General features: G+C 52.0%; 1 protein-coding gene across 1 annotated transcript in view; it reads right to left on the bottom strand.

Annotated features, from left to right (window-relative positions):
- Positions 1-202: 202 nt before the first annotated feature.
- Positions 203-25,793, bottom strand: part of LOC138286373 (scavenger receptor cysteine-rich type 1 protein M130-like) — a 793,269-nt gene continuing 767,678 nt past the window's right edge. Inside the window, exons 16-17 of the mRNA XM_069226532.1 lie at positions 5,553-5,585; positions 203-821 (exon numbers count right to left, since the gene is read on the bottom strand). Of these exons, the coding sequence (XP_069082633.1) occupies positions 331-821; positions 5,553-5,585 (524 nt within the window). The 3' untranslated portion in view covers positions 203-330. The remainder of the gene's footprint in view (positions 822-5,552; positions 5,586-25,793) is intronic.

Below are 25,793 nucleotides of genomic sequence, written 5' to 3'. Positions count from 1 at the left end.
CTCTAAGGGCTGTTCTGAGCATTAAGGTCAAAACACTGGGAAGAAGGTAAATTAAAGTGTTTTAGTTATATGCAGGGTCACTAGAAGTTTAAGGCAGCGAGAACCAAATCATGCGGCAGTGTTGATCGATTTATATGTCAAGATAAGTCCAGTTTTGCATTCACAGCACCAGTAGCTCTAACTCAAGCAAATGCGAGACCTCTTGCATTGCAAATGTTTATTATTTATGTCTGTATGTTGAATTTTTATAATCAATCTGACAAATACATTGAAATTGAAACAAGAAAAACAACACAATTTACCAAGCTCCCATGTTTGACCTTTGTGTAATTAGTACAGATAAATGCGTGTTTTGGGTCCCAGACAGATGTAAGGATAAACTTTCTCTTTAAAAGTGGTGGTGAAGGTGTAGATGTGCTGTTGTTTCCCGTCATCGTAGAAAGACACCAGCCCCTCCTCGTAGTCCACGAAAATCCCCAAATAGTTAGGCACAGTTGGAAAAGTGTGAACATGTTTAGTTTCATCCTGTAAGTAAAGTTCTTTACCGAATCTTAACACAGTCCAGACGCCATCCTCAGGGAAACGTGTTCTTCTTACTGACGCGCTGACGACCCCCAGCTTCCAGGGGGTAAACCACGGATACATCACTGGGCCTCCGGATGGACCTATCCGGACCCGCCAGTACCACTTCCCTGCATTGACCCCCGTTGACCCCCGTACACAGCAGTCAGCCACAGGTGTGAGGGGGCAGAACACTTCCTTCCCATCACTGCTGATGACGAGGCTTTTATCTGCAGTCTCCGGGTCCACCGACAGAGGGGCTGAGGAGAGACAGAGGCAGAAAATACCATGATTTCTACTCACCCAACCCCCTAGCAGAGAAAAATGCATTAAGATCTAAAAGCGCCTGTGAGTGGCTTGTCCAACCCTGGGGAACCTCACATTAACTGATGCCATCACCTCCTGAAGTCTGAGAGACCGACAGACCCCTTGAGATGAGTGCAGAGCACCGGTGCAGCAGGTGCAGTGGCACCGGGGCCAGCCGACGGTGCTCCTGTACGGGCGCAGGGCAAGCAGAGGTGTACCTATCAACAGTTCAGCAGGTGCAGTGGCACCACGGCCAGTCGTTACCTCGCATGTCCTGAGACAGTGTGAGCAGAGATGCAGCTCTCAAATGAGCAGCAGGTGCAGTGGGACCGAGCACAGCCAGCAGCTCTCCTGTACCAGTACAGTGCACGGGCCAGTACCAAGTGTGTTCGATGCACTTTACACTTCAGGATAAAACTAAACAAGTAGGTTTGTGCTACAATCAGGGACACGTTGTACTAAGGTGCATGTGTGGCAGGCTAGTGTGGGGGTGGAAATCTGCGGGCAGTTGTGCCTCGTACCTCAACCTGCTGTCATGTCAGGGGGTGCATGTGCTGAGGGGCATTGAGACCCCCTTGAGTAGCTGCACATAAAGTCTCATGTGATGTCACATTCTAAGATAGTGCCCATCTGCAGTTCTTTCTTCAGTGAGGACCAGGAACAAAGAACTGATTCTGAGGTCTGTAACCCTTTTTAAGGCAGACACGGTGTGCTGCTGAGGTGAGAAAGTGGCCACCCACCCTTCCGGCCTTTAATTCCTCACATATTTCTTCAGTGAGTAGGAAGGCCCAAAGAACTAAGTGGCATATTCAAGAATGTGTTTTGTAGCCCTTGTGCCACTCAAGTTAGATGTATCAAGCCGCACAAAGCTACCTTGCGTGGCCCTGCGTGGCTTGATACATCTAGACTAATGCAACACAGCGCAAAACACTGCCTTGCGTTACTCTGTCCCAGGGAGGGGTTACATTGGAGTGTGGCTGTTCCCATGCACACCCCTGAATTTTGACGCATTCCCTGATTTACCATTACCAGTAGACCTGAGAATGCATCAAATGTTACGCCTGCAGAGGTGAGGCGTGTGAGAAAGTAGCCTCTTTCTAGCCTTGTTACCCCCACTTTTGGCCTGTTTGTGAGTGTATGTCAGGGTGTTTTCACTGTCTCACTGGGATCCTGCCAGCCAGGGCCCAGTGCTCATAGTGAAAACCCTATGTTTTCAGTATGTTTGTTATGTGTCACTGGGACCCTGCTAGCCAGGACCCCAGTGCTCATAAGTTTGTGGCCTATATGTATGTGTTCCCTGTGTGGTGCCTAACTGTCTCACTGAGGCTCTGCTAATCAGAACCTCAGTGGTTATGCTCTCTCTGCTTTCCAAATTGTCACTAACAGGCTAGTGACCAATTTTACCAATTTACATTGGCTTACTGGAACACCCTTATAATTCCCTAGTATATGGTACTGAGGTACCCAGGGTATTGGGGTTCCAGGAGATCCCTATGGGCTGCAGCATTTCTTTTGCCACCCATAGGGAGCTCTGACAATTCTTACACAGGCCTGCCACTGCAGCCTTAGTGAAATAACGTCCACGTTATTTCACAGCCATTTTACACTGCACTTAAGTAACTTATAAGTCACCTATATGTCTAACCTTTACCTGGTAAAGGTTAGGTGCAAAGTTACTTAGTGTGAGGGCACCCTGGCACTAGCCAAGGTGCCCCCACATTGTTCAGAGCCAATTCCCTGAACTTTGTGAGTGCGGGGACACCATTACACGCGTGCACTACATATAGGTCACTACCTATATGTAACTTCACAATGGTAACTCCGAATATGGCCATGTAACATGTCTATGATCATGGAATTGCCCCCTCTATGCCATCCTGGCATAGTTGGCACAATCCCATGATCCCAGTGGTCTGTAGCACAGACCCTGGTACTGCCAAACTGCCCTTCCTGGGGTTTCACTGCAGCTGCTGCTGCTGCCAACCCCTCAGACAGGCATCTGCCCTCCTGGGGTCCAGCCAGGCCTGGCCCAGGATGGCAGAACAAAGAACTTCCTCTGAGAGAGGGTGTGACACCCTCTCCCTTTGGAAAATGGTGTGAAGGCAGGGGAGGAGTAGCCTCCCCCAGCCTCTGGAAATGCTTTGTTGGGCACAGATGTGCCCAATTCTGCATAAGCCAGTCTACACCGGTTCAGGAGACCCCTTAGCCCTGCTCTGGCGCGAAACTGGACAAAGGAAAGGGGAGTGACCACTCCCCTGACCTGCACCTCCCCTGGGAGGTGTCCAGAGCTCCTCCAGTGTGCTCCAGACCTCTGCCATCTTGGAAACAGAGGTGCTGCTGGCACACTGGACTGCTCTGAGTGGCCAGTGCCACCAGGTGACGTCAGAGACTCCTTGTGATAGGCTCCTTCAGGTGTTGCTAGCCTATCCTCTCTCCTAGGTAGCCAAACCCACTTTTCTGGCTATTTAGGGTCTCTGTCTCTGGGGAAACTTTAGATAACGAATGCAAGAGCTCAGTCGAGTTCCTCTGCATCTCTCTCTTCACCTTCTGATAAGGAATCGACTGCTGACCGCGCTGGAAGCCTGCAAAACTGCAACAAAGTAGCTAAGACGACTACTGCAACTCTGTAACGCTGATCCTGCCGCCTTCTCGACTGTTTTCCTGCTTGTGCATGCTGTGGGGGTAGTCTGCCTCCTCTCTGCACCAGAAGCTCCGAAGAAATCTCCCGTGGGTCGACGGAATCTTCCCCCTGCAACCACAGGCACCAAAAAGCTGCATTACCGGTCCCTTGGGTCTCCTCTCAGCACAACGAGCTACGTCCCTCGAATCCAGCAACTCTGTCCAAGTGGCCCCCCACAGTCCAGTGACTCTTCAGTCCAAGTTTGGTGGAGGTAAGTCCTTGCCTCACCTCGCTGGACTGCATTGCTGGGAACCGCGACTTTTGCAGCTACTCCGGCCTCCGTGCACTTCCGGCGGAAATCCTTTGTGCACAGTCCAGCCTGGGTCCACGGCACTCTAACCTGCATTGCACGACCTCCTAAGTTGTTCTCCGGCGACGTGGGACTTCTTTGTGCGACTTTGGGTGAGCACCGTTTCACGCATCCTCGTAGTGCCTGTTTCTGGCACTTCTCCGGGTGCTACCTGCTGCTGAGAGGGCTCCTTGTCTTGCTCGACGTCCCCTCTCTCTCTCTGGTCCAATTTGCGATCTCCTGGTCCCTCCAGGGCTGCAGCAGCGTCCAAAAACGCTAACCGCACAATTTGCAGCTAGCAAGGCTTGTTGGTGTTCTTTTGGCGGGAAAACACTTCTGCACGACTCTCCACAGCGAGAGGGATCCGTCCACCAAAGGGGAAGTCTCTAGCCCTTTTCGTTCCTGCAGAAACCGCAGCTTCTTCTGTCCAGTAGAAGCTTCTTTGCACCCGCAGCTGGCATTTCCTGGGCATCTGCCCATCTCCGACTTGCTTGTGACTTTTGGACTTGGTCCCCTTGTTCCACAGGTACCCTAGATTGGAAATCCACAGTTGTTGCATTGTTGGTTTGTGTCTTTCCTGCATTATTCCTCTAACACGACTTCTTTGTCCTTAGGGGAACTTTAGTGCACTTTGCACTCACTTTTCAGGGTCTTGGGGTGGGCTATTTTTCTAACCCTTACTATTTTCTAATAGTCCCAGCGACCCTCTACAAGGTCACATAGGTTTGGGGTCCATTCGTGGTTCGCATTCCACTTTTGGAGTATATAGTTTGTGTTGCCCCTATCCCTATGTTTCCCCATTGTATCCTATTGTAACTATACATTGTTTGCACTGTTTTCTAAGACTATACTGCATATTTTTGCTATTGTGTATATATATCTTGTGTATATTTCCTATCCTCTCACTGAGGGTACACTCTGAGATACTTTGGCATATTGTCATAAAAATAAAGTACCTTTATTTTTAGTATAACTGTGTATTGTGTTTTCTTATGATATTGTGCATATGACACTAAGTGGTACTGTAGTAGCTTCACACGTCTCCTAGTTCAGCCTAGGCTGCTCTGCTAAGCTACCATTATCTATCAGCCTAAGCTGCTAGACACCCTATACACTAATAAGGGATAACTGGGCCTGGTGCAAGGTGCAAGTTCCCCTTGGTACTCACTACAAGCCAGTCCAGCCTCTTACAAGGCGTCATGAGGAGAAATATCTTAATTTCTCCAGTTTTTTTCATCTTTCTATGTATACTGAAGGAAATGCCTCTAAGGATTTTTTCTGTGGAGGAAGGGGCCCCTTCTTGCACAAAACAATCCTGTATAAAACACAGGCACCCTTGCCGCTAGTCAGTCAAAAAGGCGCCAGCACAAGCAAAGGGCTGGAATTCACTGTATAATGTTACGCATTGCTGCCTTTTCCCTTTTACACAGCGCAGAGCAGCAAAGCGGCTTTCTGCGCTGCGTGAAAGCTTCATAAATGTTGAGTAGTTGTGAGATAAGTGCACTTTCTAAAGCAGACACAGTGTGCGTTGCTGTGGTGAGAAAGTGGCCATCCACTCTCTGGCCTCAGAACAGGTCTCTCTAGACACAGAATGTTTCTCATATATCTCTTTTGTGTGACAAATCACACTTGTTACATATGTTTGTGCGCACTGTACCAGGCAGGGAGTGGACTAAAGATATATATTCAAGGATGCAAAACAACTCATAAACGTACCTCTGAAGACAGTTGGGTCAAAAACACGACTCTCTGCAAAGACAAAGGAGAAACATAGTAAGGTATTATATCCTGGTAATACATGTACTAATAGTTGCATTTTTATAGTCTCCTGCATCACTTACTTTCCAGGAAGACATTATCATATTTACTATCCCCTGTACCCCAAGAACTAAAGTACTAAAAGTCCACAGCTCATATAGAGGGACCCTAAGGACAATAAGCTCTCTTTTGGACACAAAGATGGCAATTCTGCATCCTTCCACACAAAAGATTTCACTCTTTAAATGTAAGAAGGTAACTCAATGTTAACCTTGGATAGAGGTAAGCCTCACAGTAGTGAAAACGAATTTAAGAGTTTTTCACTACCAGGACATGTAAAACTTAAACATAAATGGCCAACCTTTTAATTACACAGAACCCTGCCATAAGGGCAACATAGGGACTAACTTCGGAGTGTCTTATAAGTAATAAAATGGGAGTTCAAGGCTTTGCAAGTTGATTATTTTGATAAGTCGAATTAGCAGTTTAAAAGTGCATTCAGGGTGGCTTCGGGCGTCAAGATGGCGGTCGCACTCTGAGAGTGCTCTGGACCCCTCCGTCATCCGCCCTTAACTACTGCGGTCCAAAGGAGCAAAAAAGCACTATTTCAGACTCCCCGGCGTCCCAGGGGCCCAGCGAGGAGTCAGGTGGGGCGAACTGGCGGAGAGCCTGCGTCCCGCCTTCGTACGGCAGTCCGGCCGATCCCATGAAAGAGAGGTAAAGATGGCGGCGGCTGCGGGATGCACCTGGCGGGGCTGAGACTGGCTCGATGGCCCCGCCGGAGGTGAGCGCTGCAAATTGAAGTGGCAGCGGGACACTCGGAGAGACCTGGATCCCTGCCACCGAAGTGCTGGCGGGTCCCCTCAACGGGAAGGAAGACACCAGGTGAGCGGTGCCGTCCCGGCGTGCGGGGGCGCGGGTGCGACCGGGGGAGCTGAGAGACCCCCCCGCCCGCCCGACCGGCTTGCGGTACCGAACGGAGGCCGCGGCAGGGGCCCCTTCCCCTGCGGTCCCCCCTGGCGAAAAACAAGGCCTGGAGCCGCGCGGAGGATCGAGACCCGACTGGAAGACCGGATGGTGCCCCGGGGGGGCAAAGACGCGATCCGGAGACCTGGAAGGGGTGGAGGGTGTCGACAAAGGGTGGCAACACCCCGCCCCATTTCTGCAGTAGCAAGAGGAGGCCCGAGGGCCTGTTGGCCTAGTTCCGGCTTCCCTCGGGTCCTCGCCCGGATGGAGCACGCACTGGCTCGCGGCAGAAGCTGGGGGCGGACTGCGAGCTGAGCAGTGGAGGACCGCACCTTGGGGCAATCTGAAATCCTGGGTCCCAGGTCGTACATGGTTGGCCTTGATCGGAGCGGCTCGAGGGATTGGGGGCCCAGTCCAGACGGTGCGGGGCCTACGGATGGGGTGCAGGGCCCTGAAGGTGGAGAGGCCTGGGTTTAGATCTTGGACGGGTCCCCCCCACCTCGGTGGAGGGAGCAAGAAAGGGATCTGACAGAGAGGAGCCAACGGTACCAATGCAGGGCCCGGAAAAGAGTAAATGAGACTATAGACTGCCCCTGGGACAGTGAGCTCCTGCCGTCCTTGCACGGACAGACACAGCGAGCCCCCACGGTCCAGGGCACTTGACAACACACTGATTTCTCAGGCTTGAAACCTCACTAAAGAGGGTGTGACACACCTGACCCCCGCCTCAAGTGCCACGATGGGAAAAGATAAAACGAACAAACAACCTCCGCCCTCCCAACAAAAAATCGACCAGTTCACGACTACGACGGGCCAACGGGGAGGGGGAGAAGCGGATGGTGGGGGCCCGGCTCCGGACGGGGTGAGCGCTATTCTCCAAGCTATTCAATCATCGCAGATGGCCGTAGAAACTAAAATTGGAGAGGTGCGAGTGGACAGGGACCTCATTAGACAAGACCTTAGAAACGCAGTGACACGAATTACGGAGGTGGAAACCTGTGTTTCTCAAACCGAAAGCGATCTGTCGGACCTCAAAACCACAGTGGCCCAACTACAATCCCGAACCAGAGAGCTTCACCGCCGTGCAGAAGATGCGGAAAACCGGGCAAGACGCAATAACCTACGCTTCATAGGTTTCCCAGAGGGCATAGAGGATGACAAGGCCGCCGAATTCCTGGAGAAGTGGATCAAAGCTTGGATGCCGGACCAATCCCTCTCGCCCTTGTTTGCAATTGAACGAGCCCACAGGGCGCTCGCACCTCGCCCCCCTCCGGGAGGCCCGAAGCGCCCGATGATCCCACGATTCCTTAACTTTAAGGACAGAGACAACATCCTCAGGGAAGCGAGGCGGCTAGATGATATGCAATGGGAAAACCACAAAATCCTAATTTTCCCGGACTACACCAGAGAAGTCCAAACCCGCCGTAGGTCATACGAACATGTTAAACAAAAACTTAGGGCAATGCAACTCTCGTACATGCTTCTTTTCCCCGCACGCCTCAAAGTCCTCATGGCGGGGAAAACCTACTTTTTTGAATCACCTGAAGAGGCTTGGGACTGGCTGACGGAGGAGGGCATCGGAGCCCGAAGGGGTCCCCCTAAAACCACTGGAAGATTCCCACGTGTCGAACCCTCATCATCGGAGGGGCCCCGGAGGAGCCAGAGACGCACCAGATCCCGGAGAGGCAGACAGAAAGACTTGAACACCCCTGCAGAGGATGAAACGGCCCGGGACCCTATTCCTCATACCGAGACGAGCACTGGGGCTCTCCCGCGGCCCCGGACGCCGTCCCATTCTGCGGAAGATGGGCGCTTAATCAATCTCCGGTGCTCGGCTGACAGGATGTGTGAGGCCCCTGCGCGAGACGTGGGGGGATTCTGGCCGCGCTTGGTCTGCTCGAGCGGCTCCTGATGGGACTAACATTGACGGCCCCAGAGACTTCCTACAGTATTGTGTTGAATGCTTGATTTGTTACCGTTAACTGCAACTGATCCGAGTGAAAGGAGGGGTCCACCGCTCCACCCCAATGACAGCTCTACTGGCTGTCTGGTTTTGGTTGGGTACATGGGCGACAGATGCTTCCGGGGTGGGAGTATGGGGAGTGGGGGAGTTACGGGGGGGGGGTTTGAATTAGGTTTAAGAGGCGACAAGTTAGTTAGCCTGGTTTGTAATTAAAAAATTTCTCTGACACGTTTGAAATGGTCATCCCTGGGCTTGCACCCACACACCCAAACAGGTTCAACATCGGCACACCTCACGCTTGGCCCTCAGTAACCCAGGTCCTCTCCTCGAATGTAAACGGCCTATTAGACAAGATCAAAAGATCAGCAGTATTTAACACCCTCCGCAGATACTCCCCCTCAGTAGTTCTCCTGCAGGAGACCCATCTCCTCGGGTCCAGATGCCCTATGCTTGCGCGGGAAGGATACAATAGGGTATACCATGCAGGGTTTTCCAGAGGCTCTAGAGGAGTGGCTATCCTGCTCCATCGATCTCTACCCATGGTGATCACAGCCACGCAGTCTGACTCACAAGGTAGATTCATAGTAGTCACAGGGACTCTTCAGGGGCAACCGCTAAACTTAGTGTGTGCCTATGCGCCCCCGGCAAATCTGGACACCTTCCTACTTACGCTCCACCAAGTGACCTCAGGACTACCCCAAGGAACCACCCTACTGGGAGGCGACTTCAACTCAGTTCTTGACCCAAAGCTGGACATTTCTGGGGAAACTACTATGAATAGATCCAAGCGGGCCTCAGCCCTAAGTAACTGGGCGGAGAGCCTCGGCTTGTGTGAGGTGTGGCGCACCTGGCACCCCAGAGAGCGCCAATACACACATACTTCGGCAGCCCACCAGACGCAGTCCAGAATAGACATGGTGTTCATGCCCGCCCTAGACTTCTTAAAAGTCGCAGGAGCGGAGATTCTCCCACGGGGGGTCTCCGACCACGCACCAATACGAATCCGACTGGGCGGAGCAGATCCTACCAGACGGCCTATGTGGCGCCTGAACGCGTGGCCCTTGCAAGATAAAGAATACACCCAAGAGATCAGGATGCACCTCGGTCAATATTTCGAGTTAAACGAGGGCTCGGTTCGGTCCCCGGGAATACTATGGGCTGCCTGCAAAGCCATTATTAGAGGGCACGCCAAAAGCATTCTTCGGTCCCGTGAACGGGACCAAAACTCCCAAATCGCTGAACTGGAGAGCAAGGCCCTAAGACTCGAATGCCAACACGTAAACTTGGCATCGGCCTCGACTATGAGGCAACTGACCAGGGTAAGAGAAGATATCAAACACATAATGCTAGAGTCGGCCAAACACATGTGGAGAGCCTCAGCAGCCCGAATCTATGGATGGGGGGATAAAAACGGGAAGCTGCTGCATTGGCTGGCCACCCGCCCCATGGCTAACAGAATTATACCTGAGATCTTAGAAGACTCGGGCACCCTTGTCAAAACATCAGTGGAAATCGCACATAGTTTCGCCTCCTACTACACCCATCTATATGTCAGGCACCCACGCCCTGATATTGAGAGAGAGTCCCCCCTACTAAATTATATTACCCTTCCCGGGATATCCCCAGAGGCGAGAGACAGACTGGAGGAGGCCATTGGCCTCGTAGAGGTCTGCAGTGCAATATCTGGCCTGGCATCAGGCAAAACCCCCGGCCCTGACGGCTTTCCAGCGGAATTATATAGTAAATGCAGCGACATTCTGGGTCCCCACCTGCTTAGCATGTACGATGAAGCGGAGAATCAAGGCCGCTTTCCAGCTGAGATTGACCAAGCGACTATTGTGGTGATCCCCAAAACCCAACCCCCATCACAACACTGTTCAGCGTACCGGCCTATCTCGCTCCTAAATGCTGAAGTCAAGGTGCTCTCATCGATCCTTGCCTCCAGACTGAAGGAGGTAATGCCCACACTGGTACACCCTGACCAATGTGGTTTCATGCCTACTCGTAGCACAAGGCACTGCATCAGACGGTTACACCTTGCTTTGGCACACCACAAAATGTTATCACACACGCACTTGGCACTACTTTTACTCGATTTCGAAAAGGCCTTTGACACAGTAGATTGGTCCTACCTCGAACAGGTCCTATATAAGAACGGGCTCGGACCTAAATTCCGAGGTTTAGTGAAACTCCTATACTCTAACCCGACTGCCCGAATCCGGGTGAACGGAGTAGTCTCTGACCCAATCCCCATTGGCCGTGGGACTCGACAGGGATGCCCGCTATCCCCCCTGCTCTTTGCACTAGTAATAGAACCTCTGGCGATACTACTGAGAAATGATCCGCTGATCGAGGGCTGGCGCTGGCCCTCTGGCCCGGAAGACCGGGTGGCTTTATACGCAGACGACGTACTCCTGTATATCTCCAACCCATCCAAAAGCGGCCCACGCGTCCTAGAGATCCTGAGACTTTTCGCAGAAGCCTCAGGACTGACCTTGAACCCAGCCAAATCTTTATTGATTCCCCTACATCGCTCAAGCAACTGTATAGATTGGCAACGGAACATCCCAGTACGGAAAAACAGCTTCAAATACCTTGGGATACATATCTCACTTCTGCCCGAATTAGCGTGGGAACTTAATGTCACGCCACTTACAAGGAAAATCAAATCCGACCTCCTGCGCTGGAAGGCCCTCCCCCTGAATCTACTTGGCAGAATAGCGCTGTACAAGATGATGATCCTCCCCAGGCTCTTATACCTCCTGCAGAACTTTCCACATCCCGTCCCCGCAAGATGGTTCAGGGAGATGGACTCTTTAGCACGCCAATTCATATGGAGCGGCTCCCGCACAAGATTGTCGCTAAAAACCTGTCAGAGGGATGTATATGAAGGTGGCTTGGGCATGTCGAAAATTCAATACTATTATCTAGCGATGCACACACTTGTAATCAATGACTGGGTGGGAGGTGGATGGACAGACCCCGCATACCAACTAGAATGACAGATAATGGGCTACCCACGGATCTTTGACACACTATACGGGAGCCCGATCCCCCGAGAGACCCCAGATGTGACCAAAGTGGTGCTTCTGGGATGGCGTACAGCCCAGAAAGTGACGGGGTGGTGGGGACGTCTAACCCAACAAACCCCGCTATGGCATGGAAGGCAGCTGGTACAAGTGGCAGGTCTGGAGGGCTTTCAGAAATGGGACAACATAGGGATCTCCACACTGGGAGATATCTGGAGAGGGTCACACATACGGTCTTTTCAAGACCTCCAGAAACAATATTCCTTAAACAAGACACAGTTCCACCGATATCTCCAGTTACGCCATGCCCTACTAGTTCACTCACAGACAGGAGACACCATACCCGAGCATAGCCCCATGGAAGCTAAGGCACTGATGGGAGACCTGGGCAAGGGAGGGGTTTCTCAGATTTATCGCACCCTAATCACCGCCGCTGGGGGTCCCCTGAGAGATCTTCGCCAGAGGTGGGAAAGTTGGGTGGGACCCATGGAGGAAACGGACTGGACAGAAGCACTAATGGCCCCACGCTCCCTAACAATGACCACACGCCTCAGGTTAATACAATCATATTTCCTACATGCCGCATACCTCACACCCGCCATATTACATAAAGCGGGCCTCCGCCCCACAGCGGAATGCCCCCGCTGCAGGTGTCACACGGCTGATTTCTTCCACATGGTATGGGCATGCCCGACTATAGCGGTCTATTGGGAAACGGTGGTGCAAGAGATCTCCGGGGTCCTACAGGAGGAGGTAGAGAGGTTGCCACTGCCCCTCCTTCTGGGGGTCATGGGAGATACAGGGCTACGAAGAGCAGATCGGTCCTTCTTGGGGGTGGCTTGTCTAGTGGCCAAAAGAGATATAATGGCAGATTTGAAGGCCAGAGTTGCTCCGACACTGACTAAGTGGAGACGGGGAGTGGATTGGTGTGCGCAGCGAGAGAGACTTGTGTATGAGGCCAGAGGTTGTTTACACAAACACAATAAGATATGGGGGAAGTGGGAGGGTGTAGCGGGCTTTTAAGTGTTTGATTGTGAGTAATATTTAGTAATAAAATGTGGCAGGGACCTAGGGTTTGACCATTATTGTTTGATGCCCGTTGGCATCATGTTGAACTGTATACATCACTGTTTTATGCCAAAATTAATAAAATCTCTTTATCAAAAAAAAAAGTGCATTCAGACTGCAATGGCAGACCTGACACATGCTTTAAAACGTTAATTAAGTGGGTGGGACATTAAGGGTGTCATTATGACCCCAGCGGTCGGTGATAATGTAGCGGTAGCACATTATGACATTAGTGGGTTGACTGAAGCCAACCCACCAACATACCGCACTGACCTCCATGGCGGTAGCAGCCACCGGGCCGGAGATAAGAATCTCCAGCCCACTGGACGCTAAGGTACCCCCGGCAGCATTTTGACCCTATCTACCGCCATGGTTTTCGTGGCATTCGTAACGCCACGAAAACCATGGCAGTAGACCCTACCAGTGACTGGAAATTCCTTCCCTGTCACTGTAGGAGGCCCACCCGCACCCCCAACACTACCCAGATGTCCCCACTCCCCTCCATCCACGCTCCCCCCTTCCAATCCCCTCATACATGCACACTCGCAGACACGCACCACGCATACACACACTCACTCACACAGGCATACACGCATTCAGACACGCATGCATCCATTCATTCACGCACACATCCCTACCACTTTCACTCTGACATGCAAACTCATTTCCAGTCATACACACATTCTCACACATGCATACACATGCAAACAACACTACACTCACATCAGCATTCACGCACACACTCACACATTCATGCACACACACAACACCACCCACCCCCCTCCCCTGTCGGAAACCCATCTTACCTGCATCTAGTGGGTCTCCTGGCAGGGGAGGGTAAGGGTTGCTGCTTCTGCCAGAAGTGCCCGCCAGCAGAACACCTCCAGGCCGTATTATTTTTCATTAGACGGCTGGCGGAGGTCTACTGCCTTGGCGCTGCTGGTGGTAGCAGCTCCACCTTAAAACCATCCGCCAGTATGGCCACAGCCGGATTCCCGCCCTTCTTGTGGCAGAAATCCAGCTGTGCTCATAATGTGGCAGAGGGATGTTAGCCGGGGCACTTACCGCCAATGTTGTAATGTGCCCCTAAGTGCTACAGGCCTACTGTAGCATTTAGCTTACAGGTCCTGGGTATATGGTGTACCACTTTACTAGGGAATTATAAGCATATTAAATATGCAAATCCAGTGTAGGCTAATTAAATCATGTTTTAGGGAGTGAGCACAAGTACTTTCGCAGTGAGAAAGTGCAGAGTCCTAAAACCAACAAAAACGAACTTCAGCAAACAGGAAGGGAGTAGGCGAAACATTTTAGGGGAAGACCACCAGAAGACTGAAAGGTCAAACAAGCATTCACATTTTTTCAAGCATGAATGTAGACACAGCTACACACAGACACACTCATGGTGTGTATGGCCTCACTGACACAATCGTTGACAGCTTCCTTCCTGTCACCACTAGTGTATGTCATTACGTCAACGGCAACTGGAAAATTCCAAGGTACAGGAACTGAGTCACCTGACATCACTGCAGTCATAGATCAGGGCTGAGGACACAGTGCCATGAACAGTGGAGAGCGAGCAGGCGCTGACCGTGTTAGAAGCAGTCACTGTGCCTTTGGGACACCGTGCAATGGCTCAGTTACTATACAGGTTCTAGAAGTTTTTTAGTAAAGTTGTGGGACTTATGTAAGCTATTGAACTTGTGTAAGCTTTATGACTCATGTAAGAATCTGACATGTAGTCCTTTCTTTGCATAAACCAAGCATGCAAGCAGGTCTAGGTATTTTTCAATGCACATTAAGCTCCTCGAAGGAATGAGCAACCTCAACCTTACCCAATTTGTTACCAACTCCACAGTCAAGTACAGTCATGTCACCAAGCTAACCTGGACAGACCACACCATTGTCCACTTCACCATCTCAGGCTCCCCTATCACTGCCACCAAGCTACCCCACACCACAGCTGGAACAAAGTAGCAGAGAGACAGTGGCCTGACGCCATCAACACCACCCACTCTGATATTGCAACCCACCTAGAACAGGCTGTCAAAAATGTCTCCACCTGGATCACCGATTGCAATGACACCCCATCAATCCCACAAAATTCAAGAGATCCTCCAAACAGGCCAGTCGGTATACCACTAAACTGAGAACCATAACTCAAAACTGCAAGTGTCAGGAAAGAAAATGGTACATCAGCTGAGAATTCACAGACTGACTCATTTTTAAGACACAGTCAAAACCCTTCTCAAGAAACCATCTGCAGACCCCAGTGAACTCAAGAACTACTGTCCCATCTCTCTGCTCCCCTTGCCCACCAAGTCCTTGAAAAGGACATCCACCACCAGCTCACAGAACACCTGGAGGACAACAATCTTCTGGACATCTCCCAATCCAGATTCCCCACTAACGACAGCACCAAAACTGCCCTGATCGCTGCCACTGATGACATTAGAACCCTCCTTGACTGGATAGAAATGGAGGCCCGGATCTCCTCGGCCTCTCAGCAGCGTTCAACACAGTATCCCACTACACTCTTATCAAGAGGATTCACCACATGGTAATCCAAGGAGACGCCCTCAAATGGATTGCCTCCTTACTCACGGGAGGAACCCAGAGAATCCGCTTACCACCTTTCACCTCAAAACCCAAGAACATCATCTGCGGTTTCCCTCAAGGTACATCCCTCAGTCCTGCACTGTTCAACACCTACATGACCCCCTTGGCCAACATCGTCAGAACCCATGGACTGAACATCATATCATATCGACGACACACAGCTCATCCTCTCATTATCAGAAGACCTCCTCCACCACAAGGGCCAGCTTCCGCACATGCATGATGAGCATTACTGAGTGGATGAAAGACAATTGCCTAAAACTCAGCACAGACAAAATGGAAGTCATCTTCAGGAACCACACCTTCCTGTGGACTGACATATGGTGGCTCCCGAACAAGTCCCTCACACACTTCGACAGACTGTGCCTGCAACCTTTGCATCATCCTGAGCCACAAGGTCCCCTGAAAAGACAGATTAACTCTGTCTCCTCCACCTGCTTTCTCACTCTTCGTATGCTTTGTAATATCTTCAAGTGGCTCCCTGTCAACACCAGATGAACTGTCACTCAAGCCTTAGTCATCATGTGGCTGGACTTTGACAACACACTCTACGCCAAAACAACCTTGCACTTCCTGAAGAGATTGATGTTCATACAGGATTCAAGGGCCAGACTCATCCTCAACTTCCCAATGGAACCCACATCCCACCTCGAGAAACTCCGCTGGTGCTTTATTCAGAAGAGATGTCAAGTCAAGATGCTGATCAACACCTACAAAGCCCTACTCAGCCTAGGACCAGCATACATCAACTGCCACCTAAACTTCCACCAACCCTCCACACACCTGTGCTCTACCTCCTCCTCCCTTGTACACACCTGTGCTGCTGAAGCAACAGTGGAGGACGCTCCTCCTTTCTCGTTGCTAGGTCGTGAAACAGCCTGTTCTTTCACCTCCAGATCTCATCCTCTCTGTTGGAATTCAGAAAGGGGCTCAAGACCTGTCTGTTCGACTGAGCCCTCCGTAGCATCAGGATTCTCAGTACCTGGATATCCCTGTGGGTGGTTATCTGTGCTTTATAAGTTCTGCTTTGATTTGATTTGTTTTGAAGATGGTGGTGTTGAATGGAACGCTGATTGAACATTTTGTAGGAGTAAGTTTTATTTCATCTTGTGGTATTTTGATTGATGTTTGTTGTGCAGTTGTCTGTGGTTGTTTTGTGTTGGTTTCTGCAGGCTGATACATTAGACCTTAGCATGGTTGGTAACTGAGTGTTGACTGCACACATAGAGGGCCTATTTGTCCTAGAGGACTCTGACATGCCTGGAGTTGTGCTACTTCAGTGCTTCATGACGCATGGTGCAGAGGATGGGCTGATCCAGCTGTCACTTCTATTCTTACTGACATGACCTGGCTGACCCCGGCTGCAAGGTCACTTGATCTCTTTTCATTGATCATCAAAGTAGTAAACTTCTTGTAAGAGTATTTAATGTATCTTGTGCACTAAGGCCACAACCCACAATGATTATAATTCAGGTAAAGCTTTTAGTCTGGGAGTTTGTCTTTAAAGAAGAGACCTTCTCTAGGACAGGTCTTATTCCTTTATAGCAAAAATCTGTTCTTAAAAAGCAAGTTCAGTTTTTGTCCAATTAACTTTTCTCTGAATAAAATGTAAGACCTGTAAGATTCAGATGGGTGAAAATCACAAAATGTGCTGGTATGCTCTTCCTGGATTTTCATATAAACTAAAATGCATCATTGTAGATGAGTAAATGTTACACTGGCCAAACAATTTTATATCTTGTTTGCCCGAAAAATGTCTGCAGCCAATGGAATTGCAAAATTAAACTGTTTATATCTAAACATTACAAAACAAGATAATGTAACATAATTGTTCCTCCAGGTCAAGTTGATGATAGTTTGCACATAACTCAGGTTTGACTGTTTCTACTCATAATAATTGTGATCCATTGGATTGTTCTGTTTCTATGACTGTTAGGCCTCCTCATGCCCACACAGGTTCTACTCTCAGTTAAATTTCCTCCAGGTAAAACACTAATCAGAGATACTCAAGGTGTGGGATCTGTATCTGGTTCAAATATATCTTGTGGAAAAGTGAATGTAGATTATTTTCCACTTTGTGCTGTGAGTGAACATGCTCTTATGGGTGTGCTTGGGCTACAGGTTAAATTACTCCATTGATGTGGAATATAATTGTGTAGAATTTAAATTACCAACTCCTTCAAATTAAAAAAATATATAAAGTAAGAAGGGGACAATACAGCGGAGGTAGATCAGAATGCTAGATATTCCTTGAACTTTCCAAAATATTCTACTGGTTGACGCTGATCCTACTGAAAGCTATTAACATTTGACGATAACAAAGAAAGTTTCATTAGAAGTTTTGCATTTTTCTAGGTGCAGATGATATTTAAAGCGGCACCACCTTCGAGAACACGCAGAACAAGATATCCGTCTACCTGTATTTCTACTGAAGCTATTGCTGTTGGTCTATTTTTGAAAAAAAAAAGTTTGTACAGTTTGAACCACAGCTGGCACTTTTGTATCAAATAATATTGTGTTCCTGTGTGCTCCTGACAGGCGTCTGATCTTCTGTGTCACCCTAGGTATGCTCTTACCTTTCTCGAGCATGCTCCTATGATTTCTTCACTAAGGGCCAAAAGTACGAACACTTTTTCCCATAGACACAGAATGGGGAAAAACCTTTGCTACATCTGGCCCTAAGTCCTTTCCTTTAATTCTTCCTCTGCATTTGTTGTGCACACACTACCAAAAGGACTTCATGCCTCCATGACTGTCCCTCATGTAAGGCAGCAATTCCCTAAAGCTTTGTCTGAACCTGAATGAGACAATGTCAGTCCCCACCTGTGCCACAGTCTTATTCCCCTGCTCACAACACAGCTTCTAGGTTTTCATCATTCTTTCTACCACTGCCTGACATTTGACAAAGATGTGGCAAAGATCTTGTACATGCCACCTCCATGACTGCTGCATGAGCTTCAGATATCCTGGGTCCTACCTCCAAGGTCACTTCTGATTGCTTCATGTCAAACAACCTTACAGCACACACACCCTACATTTGCCCCTCCCAACGTCCCCTCACACTTTGTTCCATCAGATTCCAAGAGGATTTTGGGCTGAATTCTTACTGTTCTGGACAAAATACTATTGCTTCGTAAATCCACTCCTTTGGCAAACCAGATGTCCTTTTGTCTCTTTGATCCACTGATCTCGCAGAGGTGTTTAGGCTTTGCTTTGTGTTGGGGAGTGAACCAGGAACAGGGATTTAGAAGGTGCCAGTGTGGCCTTCCAAATGTTGTCTTTTGAGGCCCTGCCCTGTTTGTACAATGGCTTGACTTGAAAGAGCGATGTCTTGTGTGAAATGTGACAACAGACCTGTTGGCGCACATCTCGCTTCTATTTTAGATGAAGCACATGTATTACTGTTATCCAGTATCGGTAACGCTTGGGCCAGTGGAGTAAAACAACTGCAGGGGCCACCATGCAAAGTACATGGAAGGGCCCCCCTCTGGACTTATTCAGGAGCTCTCAAGACCCAGTACTGTGCTGAGGGGGCCCGCTGGAGCTCAGGGACCTGCTGCACTGCTGGGACTGTGGGGTCTTTGTTTGCTACTTGCTTGGGTGGTGACCTGATAGGCTGAATTATTCTGTGGGACAAAGGGGGAATCAAATAAAGTTGTTCCCAGTACCCTTGAAAGACTGCCTGGTCTAAATGCAGTTCGGCACTCCAGACCTGACCGGTCCTCAGCGGAAAGGGGATGGGAAATCTTGAGAAAAGAGGTACATTGTCCTGGCTGCATGGCCTCTTTCCCACATGGGCATCCCATTTATGTCTCCTGTATGGTGTCCTCAGTAGTAATGGAAGGAGCTCATGTGTGGTTAATTATAAGAAAAAGGCAAGAAGATACATTAGAATCTTCTGAAAGGAAAAAAAGAACTGTTCAACCTTTCTCTACTTTTCCGGAAAATGTTTTTTTCCCCATCATCTTTTTACCTAAGTATTCCCTCTTTCTCACTACAAATGTTTTAATCCTTAACTTCAGGCGTCTTACCCAATTGTGTGTAAAAGAGAAAAAGGGAGTGTTAACTCCTAAAGTTCTTGAGACACTGGTTGTCCGCTGTTTACCCCAAACTTCCCCCTCCTCTGATTACCTGAGTTCAAACAGGAAATCACTGCACTAGTTTTACATTTAGCAATGATTCTTTCAAACTATTACAGATTCAGCCTTCCTATCTTGCTTTCCCGTGTTTCCCTAACAGGCCTCTATCAGTGATGGTGCTTTGCAGAGTATGGATACAGCTTGTCCTCTGGCCATCTCCTAAAGATGCAACAGTCCTCTCATGAGGTGTAAAACTCCTGCCAGCAGGGGGGCTGACATCAGAACACAACTGGGGTGGCCTTGAGTCTCACCTTTCATCCTTCCTGGATCCCTGGCAGTATCTACTGGATGTGAACATCATGTCGTAGTTGGACTCTCGCTCCTTTCGAGAGGGCTGATTTTGGAGTGACAACGTTTTTGTGTGTAGGCGACTGAGTAGCACCTTCAACAAATTGCAACTGTCGGCCCAACCCTCCCAGCTCACAAGCAATACCTCACCAAAAACCCAAACAGTGAGTGGTGATTTCTGGCAGCCTTACGCAAGAACCCTAGAAGCGACTTCTCAGGGGAGTCATGATGGAAGTTACCCTTTTCTTTTGGTGAAAACAAGTCTCACTCACACACAGGCAATAACAGAGAGCAGGATAGTTTTCAATATATTTATTGAAAAGACTGCAATCTACAATAGAACACACGAGCTGTAGTGATTAGGATAATGAGCAATAATAAAAGCAATATTGTGAAGATGAGAGTTGTAGGAAAGAACCCTCCTTCTTGGCATGGTTACTCCCTTTTTCTGCCTGATGTCAGTGGGTTTGACTCTGTTCACTAGGATCCTGATAACCAGGACCCCAGTGATTATGCTCTCTCGCCCAATGTAGGGGGCTGGCCTGGTTTGTAGTGGGTACCTAAGGATCTTACACCATATACCAGGTCCAGTTATCCCTCATTAGTGAAATGTAGTCAGTGTCTAGAAGCCAGGCTCTCTAGGGGTAGTGTGGATGAGCAGCCACGGCCTAACTAGGAGACATGCAAAGCTCATGCAATACCACTGTACTCACAAAGTACTCACGCACATGAAAGAAAGCACTTAGGGGGTCATTCTGACCCTGGCGGTCGGTGATAAAGCGGCGGCCAACCCGCAAACAGGCCGGCGGTCAAAAAAATGGAATTCTAACCCTGGCGGGAACCGCCAACACAGGCCGCCACTTTAACACTCCGACCGCCACGGCGGGACCGACAAACAGCGCGGCGGTCACCGCCAACAGGCAGGCGGCAGACAATGTACCGCCCACCCTATCACAACTCACCAATCCGCCACCTTTCCCGGGGCGGGAGCCCCGCCGATAAAAACACGAACGGGAAAACGCTCACCTATACACACTCCACGAGGAAGGAGGACAGCATGGAGCCCGAATTACACATCCTACCAGCTATTGTCTACCTGCTCATCTACCAGGAGTACGAGCGCCGGCGCAGATGACAACGGTGAGTACTGCACCTACGACACACGGGAGGGTGGAGGAGGAAAGCTTACGGGCACACACATGCGCCATACACCCACCCCCCCACCACAAATACCTACACCCCAATGCTGAGCAACAAGACAGAGTGACACCACACAAACCCCCCGGAATAATGCAAAGACACAATTTAAATGATCTATAAAATATATGTATAAATAGCTCCATTGAAGGAATGGCAAATATGCCATATAAAAGATACAAAAATAAGGAATTAACATAGTCCACAATATATCCATAGGCAACAAGTCCGGCACATTCCGTGAAAGTTCCATAGTCCGTGGGCCAATGTGCACAAACACATGGGCAAAGCCCACACAGGAGACCAGATACCATTGGAGAGAACACTGCAGGGGCATCAGATGATAAAACTACAGGCACCTCAGGGGGAAGGGAAGGGGGGGCACCTCAGCCACATGAGTCTACGACGCCAGATCCACGAGGGGCCTCCATGCCCACTGTCCCATCCTGGGGAGTGCAAAGCCACAGTCTCACAAGTCCCTACAGTGGGAGGCTTGCCCACTGGACCATCCTGGGGAGTGCAAAGCCACAGTCCATCAGATGGATTACCGACTCCACAGTTATTGGAGGAGGCATGGTGCCCAGAGTGCTTCCTGAAGCCCTGCTCGACACAGAACCGGCACTGTCAATGGGCCAGCGGTGCTTGAGATGAAGGGCCCAGCGGAGCGGTGCTTGAGATGAAGGGCCCAGCGGAGCGGTGCTTGAGACGTCGGGCCCAGCGGAGCGGTGCTTGACAGGAAGGGCCCAGCGGAGCGGTGCTTGACAGGAAGGGCCCAGCGGAGCGGTGTTTGAGACGGCGGGGCCCAGCGGAGCGGTGCTTGACAGGAAGGGCCCAGCGGAGCGGTGTTTGAGACGGCGGGGCCCAGCGGAGCGGTGCTTGACAGGAAGGGCCCAGCGGAGCTGCGCTTGACAGGAAGGGCCCAGCGGAGCGGTGCTTGAGATGAAGGGCCCAGCGGAGCGGTGCTTGAGATGAAGGGCCCAGCGGAGCGGTGTTTGAGACGGCGGGGCCCAGCGGAGCGGTGCTTGACAGGAAGGGCCCAGCGGAGAGGTGCTTGACAGGAAGGGCCCAACGGAGCGGTGCTTGAGATGAAGGGCCCAGCGGAGCGGTGCTTGAGATGAAGGGCCCAGCGGAGCGGTGTTTGAGACGGCGGGGCCCAGCGGAGCGGTGCTTGACAGGAAGGGCCCAGCGGAGCGGTGCTTGAGATGAAGGGCCCAGCGGAGCGGTGTTTGAGACGGCGGGGCCCAGCGGAGCGGTGCTTGACAGGAAGGGCCCAGCAGAGCGGTGCTTGAGATGAAGGGCCCAGCGGAGCGGTGCTTGAGATGAAGGGCCCAGCGGAGCAGTGCTTGAGACGGCGGTGCCCTGTTCAGCGGTGCTTGACAGGAAGGGCCCAGCGGAGCGGTGCTTGAGATGAAGGGCCCAGTGGAGCGGTGCTTGAGATGAAGGGCCCAGCGGAGCGGTGCTTGAGATGAAGGGCACAGCGGAGCGGTGTTTGAGATGAAGGGCCCAGCGGAGCGGTGTTTGAGACGGCGGGGCCCAGAGGAGCGGTGCTTGACAGGAAGGGCCCAGCGGAGCGGTGCTTGACAGGAAGGGCCAAGCGGAGCGGTGCTTGAGATGAAGGGCCCAGCGGAGCAGTGTTTGAGACGGCGGGGCCCAGCGGAGCGGTGCTTGACAGGAAGGCCCAGCGGAGCGGTGCTTGAGATGAAGGGCCCAGCGGAGCGGTGTTTGAGACGGCGGGGCCCAGCGGAGCGGTGCTTGACAGGAAGGGCCCAGCGGAGCGGTGCTTGAGATGAAGGGCCCAGCGGAGCGGTGCTTGAGATGAAGGGCCCAGCGGAGCAGTGCTTGAGATGGCGGTGCCCTGTTCAGCGGTGCTTGACAGGAAGGGCCCAGCGGAGCGGTGCTTGAGATGAAGGGCCCATCGGAGCGGTGCTTGAGATGAAGGGCCCAGCGGTGCGGTTCTTGTCCCGGCGGGGCCCTGTTCAGCGGTGCTCCTCCCGGCGGGGCCCGTTCAGCGGTTCTTGTCCCGGCGGGGCCCTGTTCAGCGGTGCTCCTTCCGGCGGGGCCCGTTCAGCGGTTCTTGTCCCGGTGGGGCCCTGTTCAGCGGTTCTTGTCCCGGCGGGGCCCTGTTCAGCGGTGCTCCTCCCGGCGGGGCCCTGTTCAGCGGTGCTCCTCCTGGCGGGGCCCGTTCAGCGGTTCTTGTCCCGGCGGGGCCCTGTTCAGCGGTGCTCCTCCCGGCGGGGCCCTGTTCAGCGGTTCTTGTGCCGGCGGGGCCCTGTTCAGCGATGCTCCTCCCGGCGGGGCTCTGTTCAGCGGTGCTCCTCCCGGCGGGGCCCTGTTCAGCGGTGCTTGTCCTGTGTGTCTAGGGAGCCAGACCTGGCCAAGACTTCCCGCTCATTCGCCATCCGAACTTGCGGTCGCGGCGCCCTCCTGTGATGGAGTCCTGGGCCCGTGGGTGTCGTCAGTCACACCCGGAATGGGGCTGGTGGGGCCCTCCTGGGCAGCTCGCCTGCTGCCTGACTTCTCCGCCCTGCTGCCCTTGCCCTCCTTCGCTGGAGCTCTGTGGGCCTTGCCTCCCTTGGATGATGTGGCAGGTGACGGGGCAAGGCTACTGTCCTTGGTGGCAGCCGTCTCAGGCTTGTCGCGCCAGGCCTTTTTCTTTTTTGTCCTCTTCCCAGGGGGGGGGGCTGGCTGTCCCCTTGCTGCTGGCCGATGTCCCTGCCCTAGGATCTGGTGGACTCCAATAGCCCTGCACTATGGTCACAGTAGATGCAGGGCTGGTGGTGGCTGAGGTGCTTTTTTTAGTTTTACCAGATGGAGGGGGTGGGTCAGTGATTGGAACGAGCTCAAGGTTGGAAAGGAAAAGGACTTTGGAAGGACAGGGACGGGTAGGTGTAGTGGGTTTGGGAGTGGAGGAAGAGGATGTGGTTGTAGGAGAGTCAAGTGTGCTGTCTTTGGGTGCAGGTGCTTGTGACGGAGGCTGTCATGAGGTGGATGGCTGTTGGGTGGGTGGCTGCCTGCGTTTGTGTGCTTTGGAAGAGGGGGTGACAGACACACTGGGAGAGGACACAGGGGACGTGTAAATGGCAGTGGGGGTGGTGACTGCACGTGTGCGGACTGTAATGGAGGGTGTACTGGTGATGGAAGTACTGGCTGATGGTGGTGTGCATGCAGGTGTGAGTGGAGACGTCACAGGGAGGGAGGAGGGAGATGAGGAGGTGGGGGACACAGAGGTGGTAGTGACTGTTGGCATGTCTGCATCTGGATGTTGCTTGGGTGAATGCTTGTGGGATCTGTGGTGCTTATGTCTGGATGAGCTGCCCTTGGGTGTAGAGGTGTGTGCAGGCTGGTCTGATGGTGTGGATGGGATAGGCAGAGGAACAGGAGACTGGGACTGGGTGGAGGGAGTCAGAAGAGGGAGGCTGGAGACAGGGACAATGGCTGCCGTCAGTGCTGAGGCCAGAGCGTTGAACGATCGCTGATGGGCAGCCTGACCCGAATGAATGCCCTCCAGGTATGAATTGCTCCGATGCACCTCCCTTTCTACACCCTGGATGGCATTCAAAAGGGTAGACTGCCCAACAATGAGTGTCCTGAGGAGGTCAATGACCTCCTCACTGAGGGCAGCAGGGGTAACTGGGGCAGGGCCTGAGGTGCCTGGGGCGAAGGAGATGCCCGCCTTCCTGGGCGAGCGGGGACGTAGCGAAGGCTGAGGGGCTGCTGGGAGGGCGGGGCTGGTGCGCTGGGTGGCGGCTGTACCTGTTGTGGCGGTGGGCACGGATGTTGCCGCCACCGCTAGGGAGCTCCCTTCCGAGGACGTGTCGGTGTCGCTGACGTCTCCACGGGTCCCCATTGTGGAGCTCCACTCGCCCTCCGTCTCACTGGTGTACTCGGAGTCTGTTGTATGGCCCTCCGGGGCCATGTGAGATGCAGCTCCCTCGTGCGCCGATGCCACTTCTCCTCCGCCTGATGATGCTAATGCACACATGAACAGGAAGACAAAGAAAATGGGGGGGGGGAGAAATGAAGACAGGTTGAGTGCATGCATTGGCAACACCATTGTCGGAGAGGACAGACACAGAAGCCCCCTGAACTAGGCCGCGCAATGGGGGTACACTACTCAGTTATTGTGGCTAGGCCTACGGGTCTATGGACGACAAATGCACACATGGGTGAGGCCGGACCATGGATAGCTGTACTTGGCACCCTACAGAGGTGGGGGGCGGGGGCACAGGGCCGTGTCTAACGGAGGGGCCTAGCCTACAGAATGCGCCCTGGCCTAGAGATAGCCACAGCCCTCCTCCCCCACCCAGACACCTTCACTGCGCGCAAAGATAGCAGAATGTGCTGATACTCACCCCTTTGTGTCTGCTGTGATGTCCTCACGCGCCCATCCAAATCGGGGTAGGCCACCGCCAGGATCCGGGACATCAGGGGGGTCAATTGGCGGCTGGCACCCCTCCTACGTTGGGAGGCCATCCCCAGCAGAGACTCGGCGGTCTTTCTGGTCCCGCGGCAGATGTCCTCCCACCTCTTTCGGCAGTGGGTGCCCCGTCTGTTGTGGACCCCCAGGGCCCGGACGTCCTTGGCGATGGCACGCCAAATGTCGATCTTCTGATGGGTGCGGACCTATGTGACATGTACAGGGTGGTAAAGGAAATCGCATCCGTTTTCTGCCTGGTCAATGTGAGTGGCCCCCCCCTCCCCAACCTTGCCATGTGGCACATGCTCTCATCTTTCGTGCGTTGCACTCCTCATTCGCTCCCCTCCCCACCATCTTACATACACCCCACTCAACACAGGCATAGCCCATTCAACGTGCACCCTGTGTACTAACCTGTTGGTCTGGAGGACCGTAGAGTAGCGCATACTGGGGGAGGACCCCATCAACAAGTTTCTCCAATTCTTCGGCAGTGAAGGCAGGGGCCCTTTCCCC

This window comes from Pleurodeles waltl, chromosome 3_2, assembly GCF_031143425.1.
Source record: "Pleurodeles waltl isolate 20211129_DDA chromosome 3_2, aPleWal1.hap1.20221129, whole genome shotgun sequence".
NCBI classification, from domain to species: domain Eukaryota; kingdom Metazoa; phylum Chordata; class Amphibia; order Caudata; family Salamandridae; genus Pleurodeles; species Pleurodeles waltl.
The sequence above is the reverse complement of the archived record's forward strand: the minus strand, read 5'-3'. Positions and strand labels throughout refer to the sequence as shown.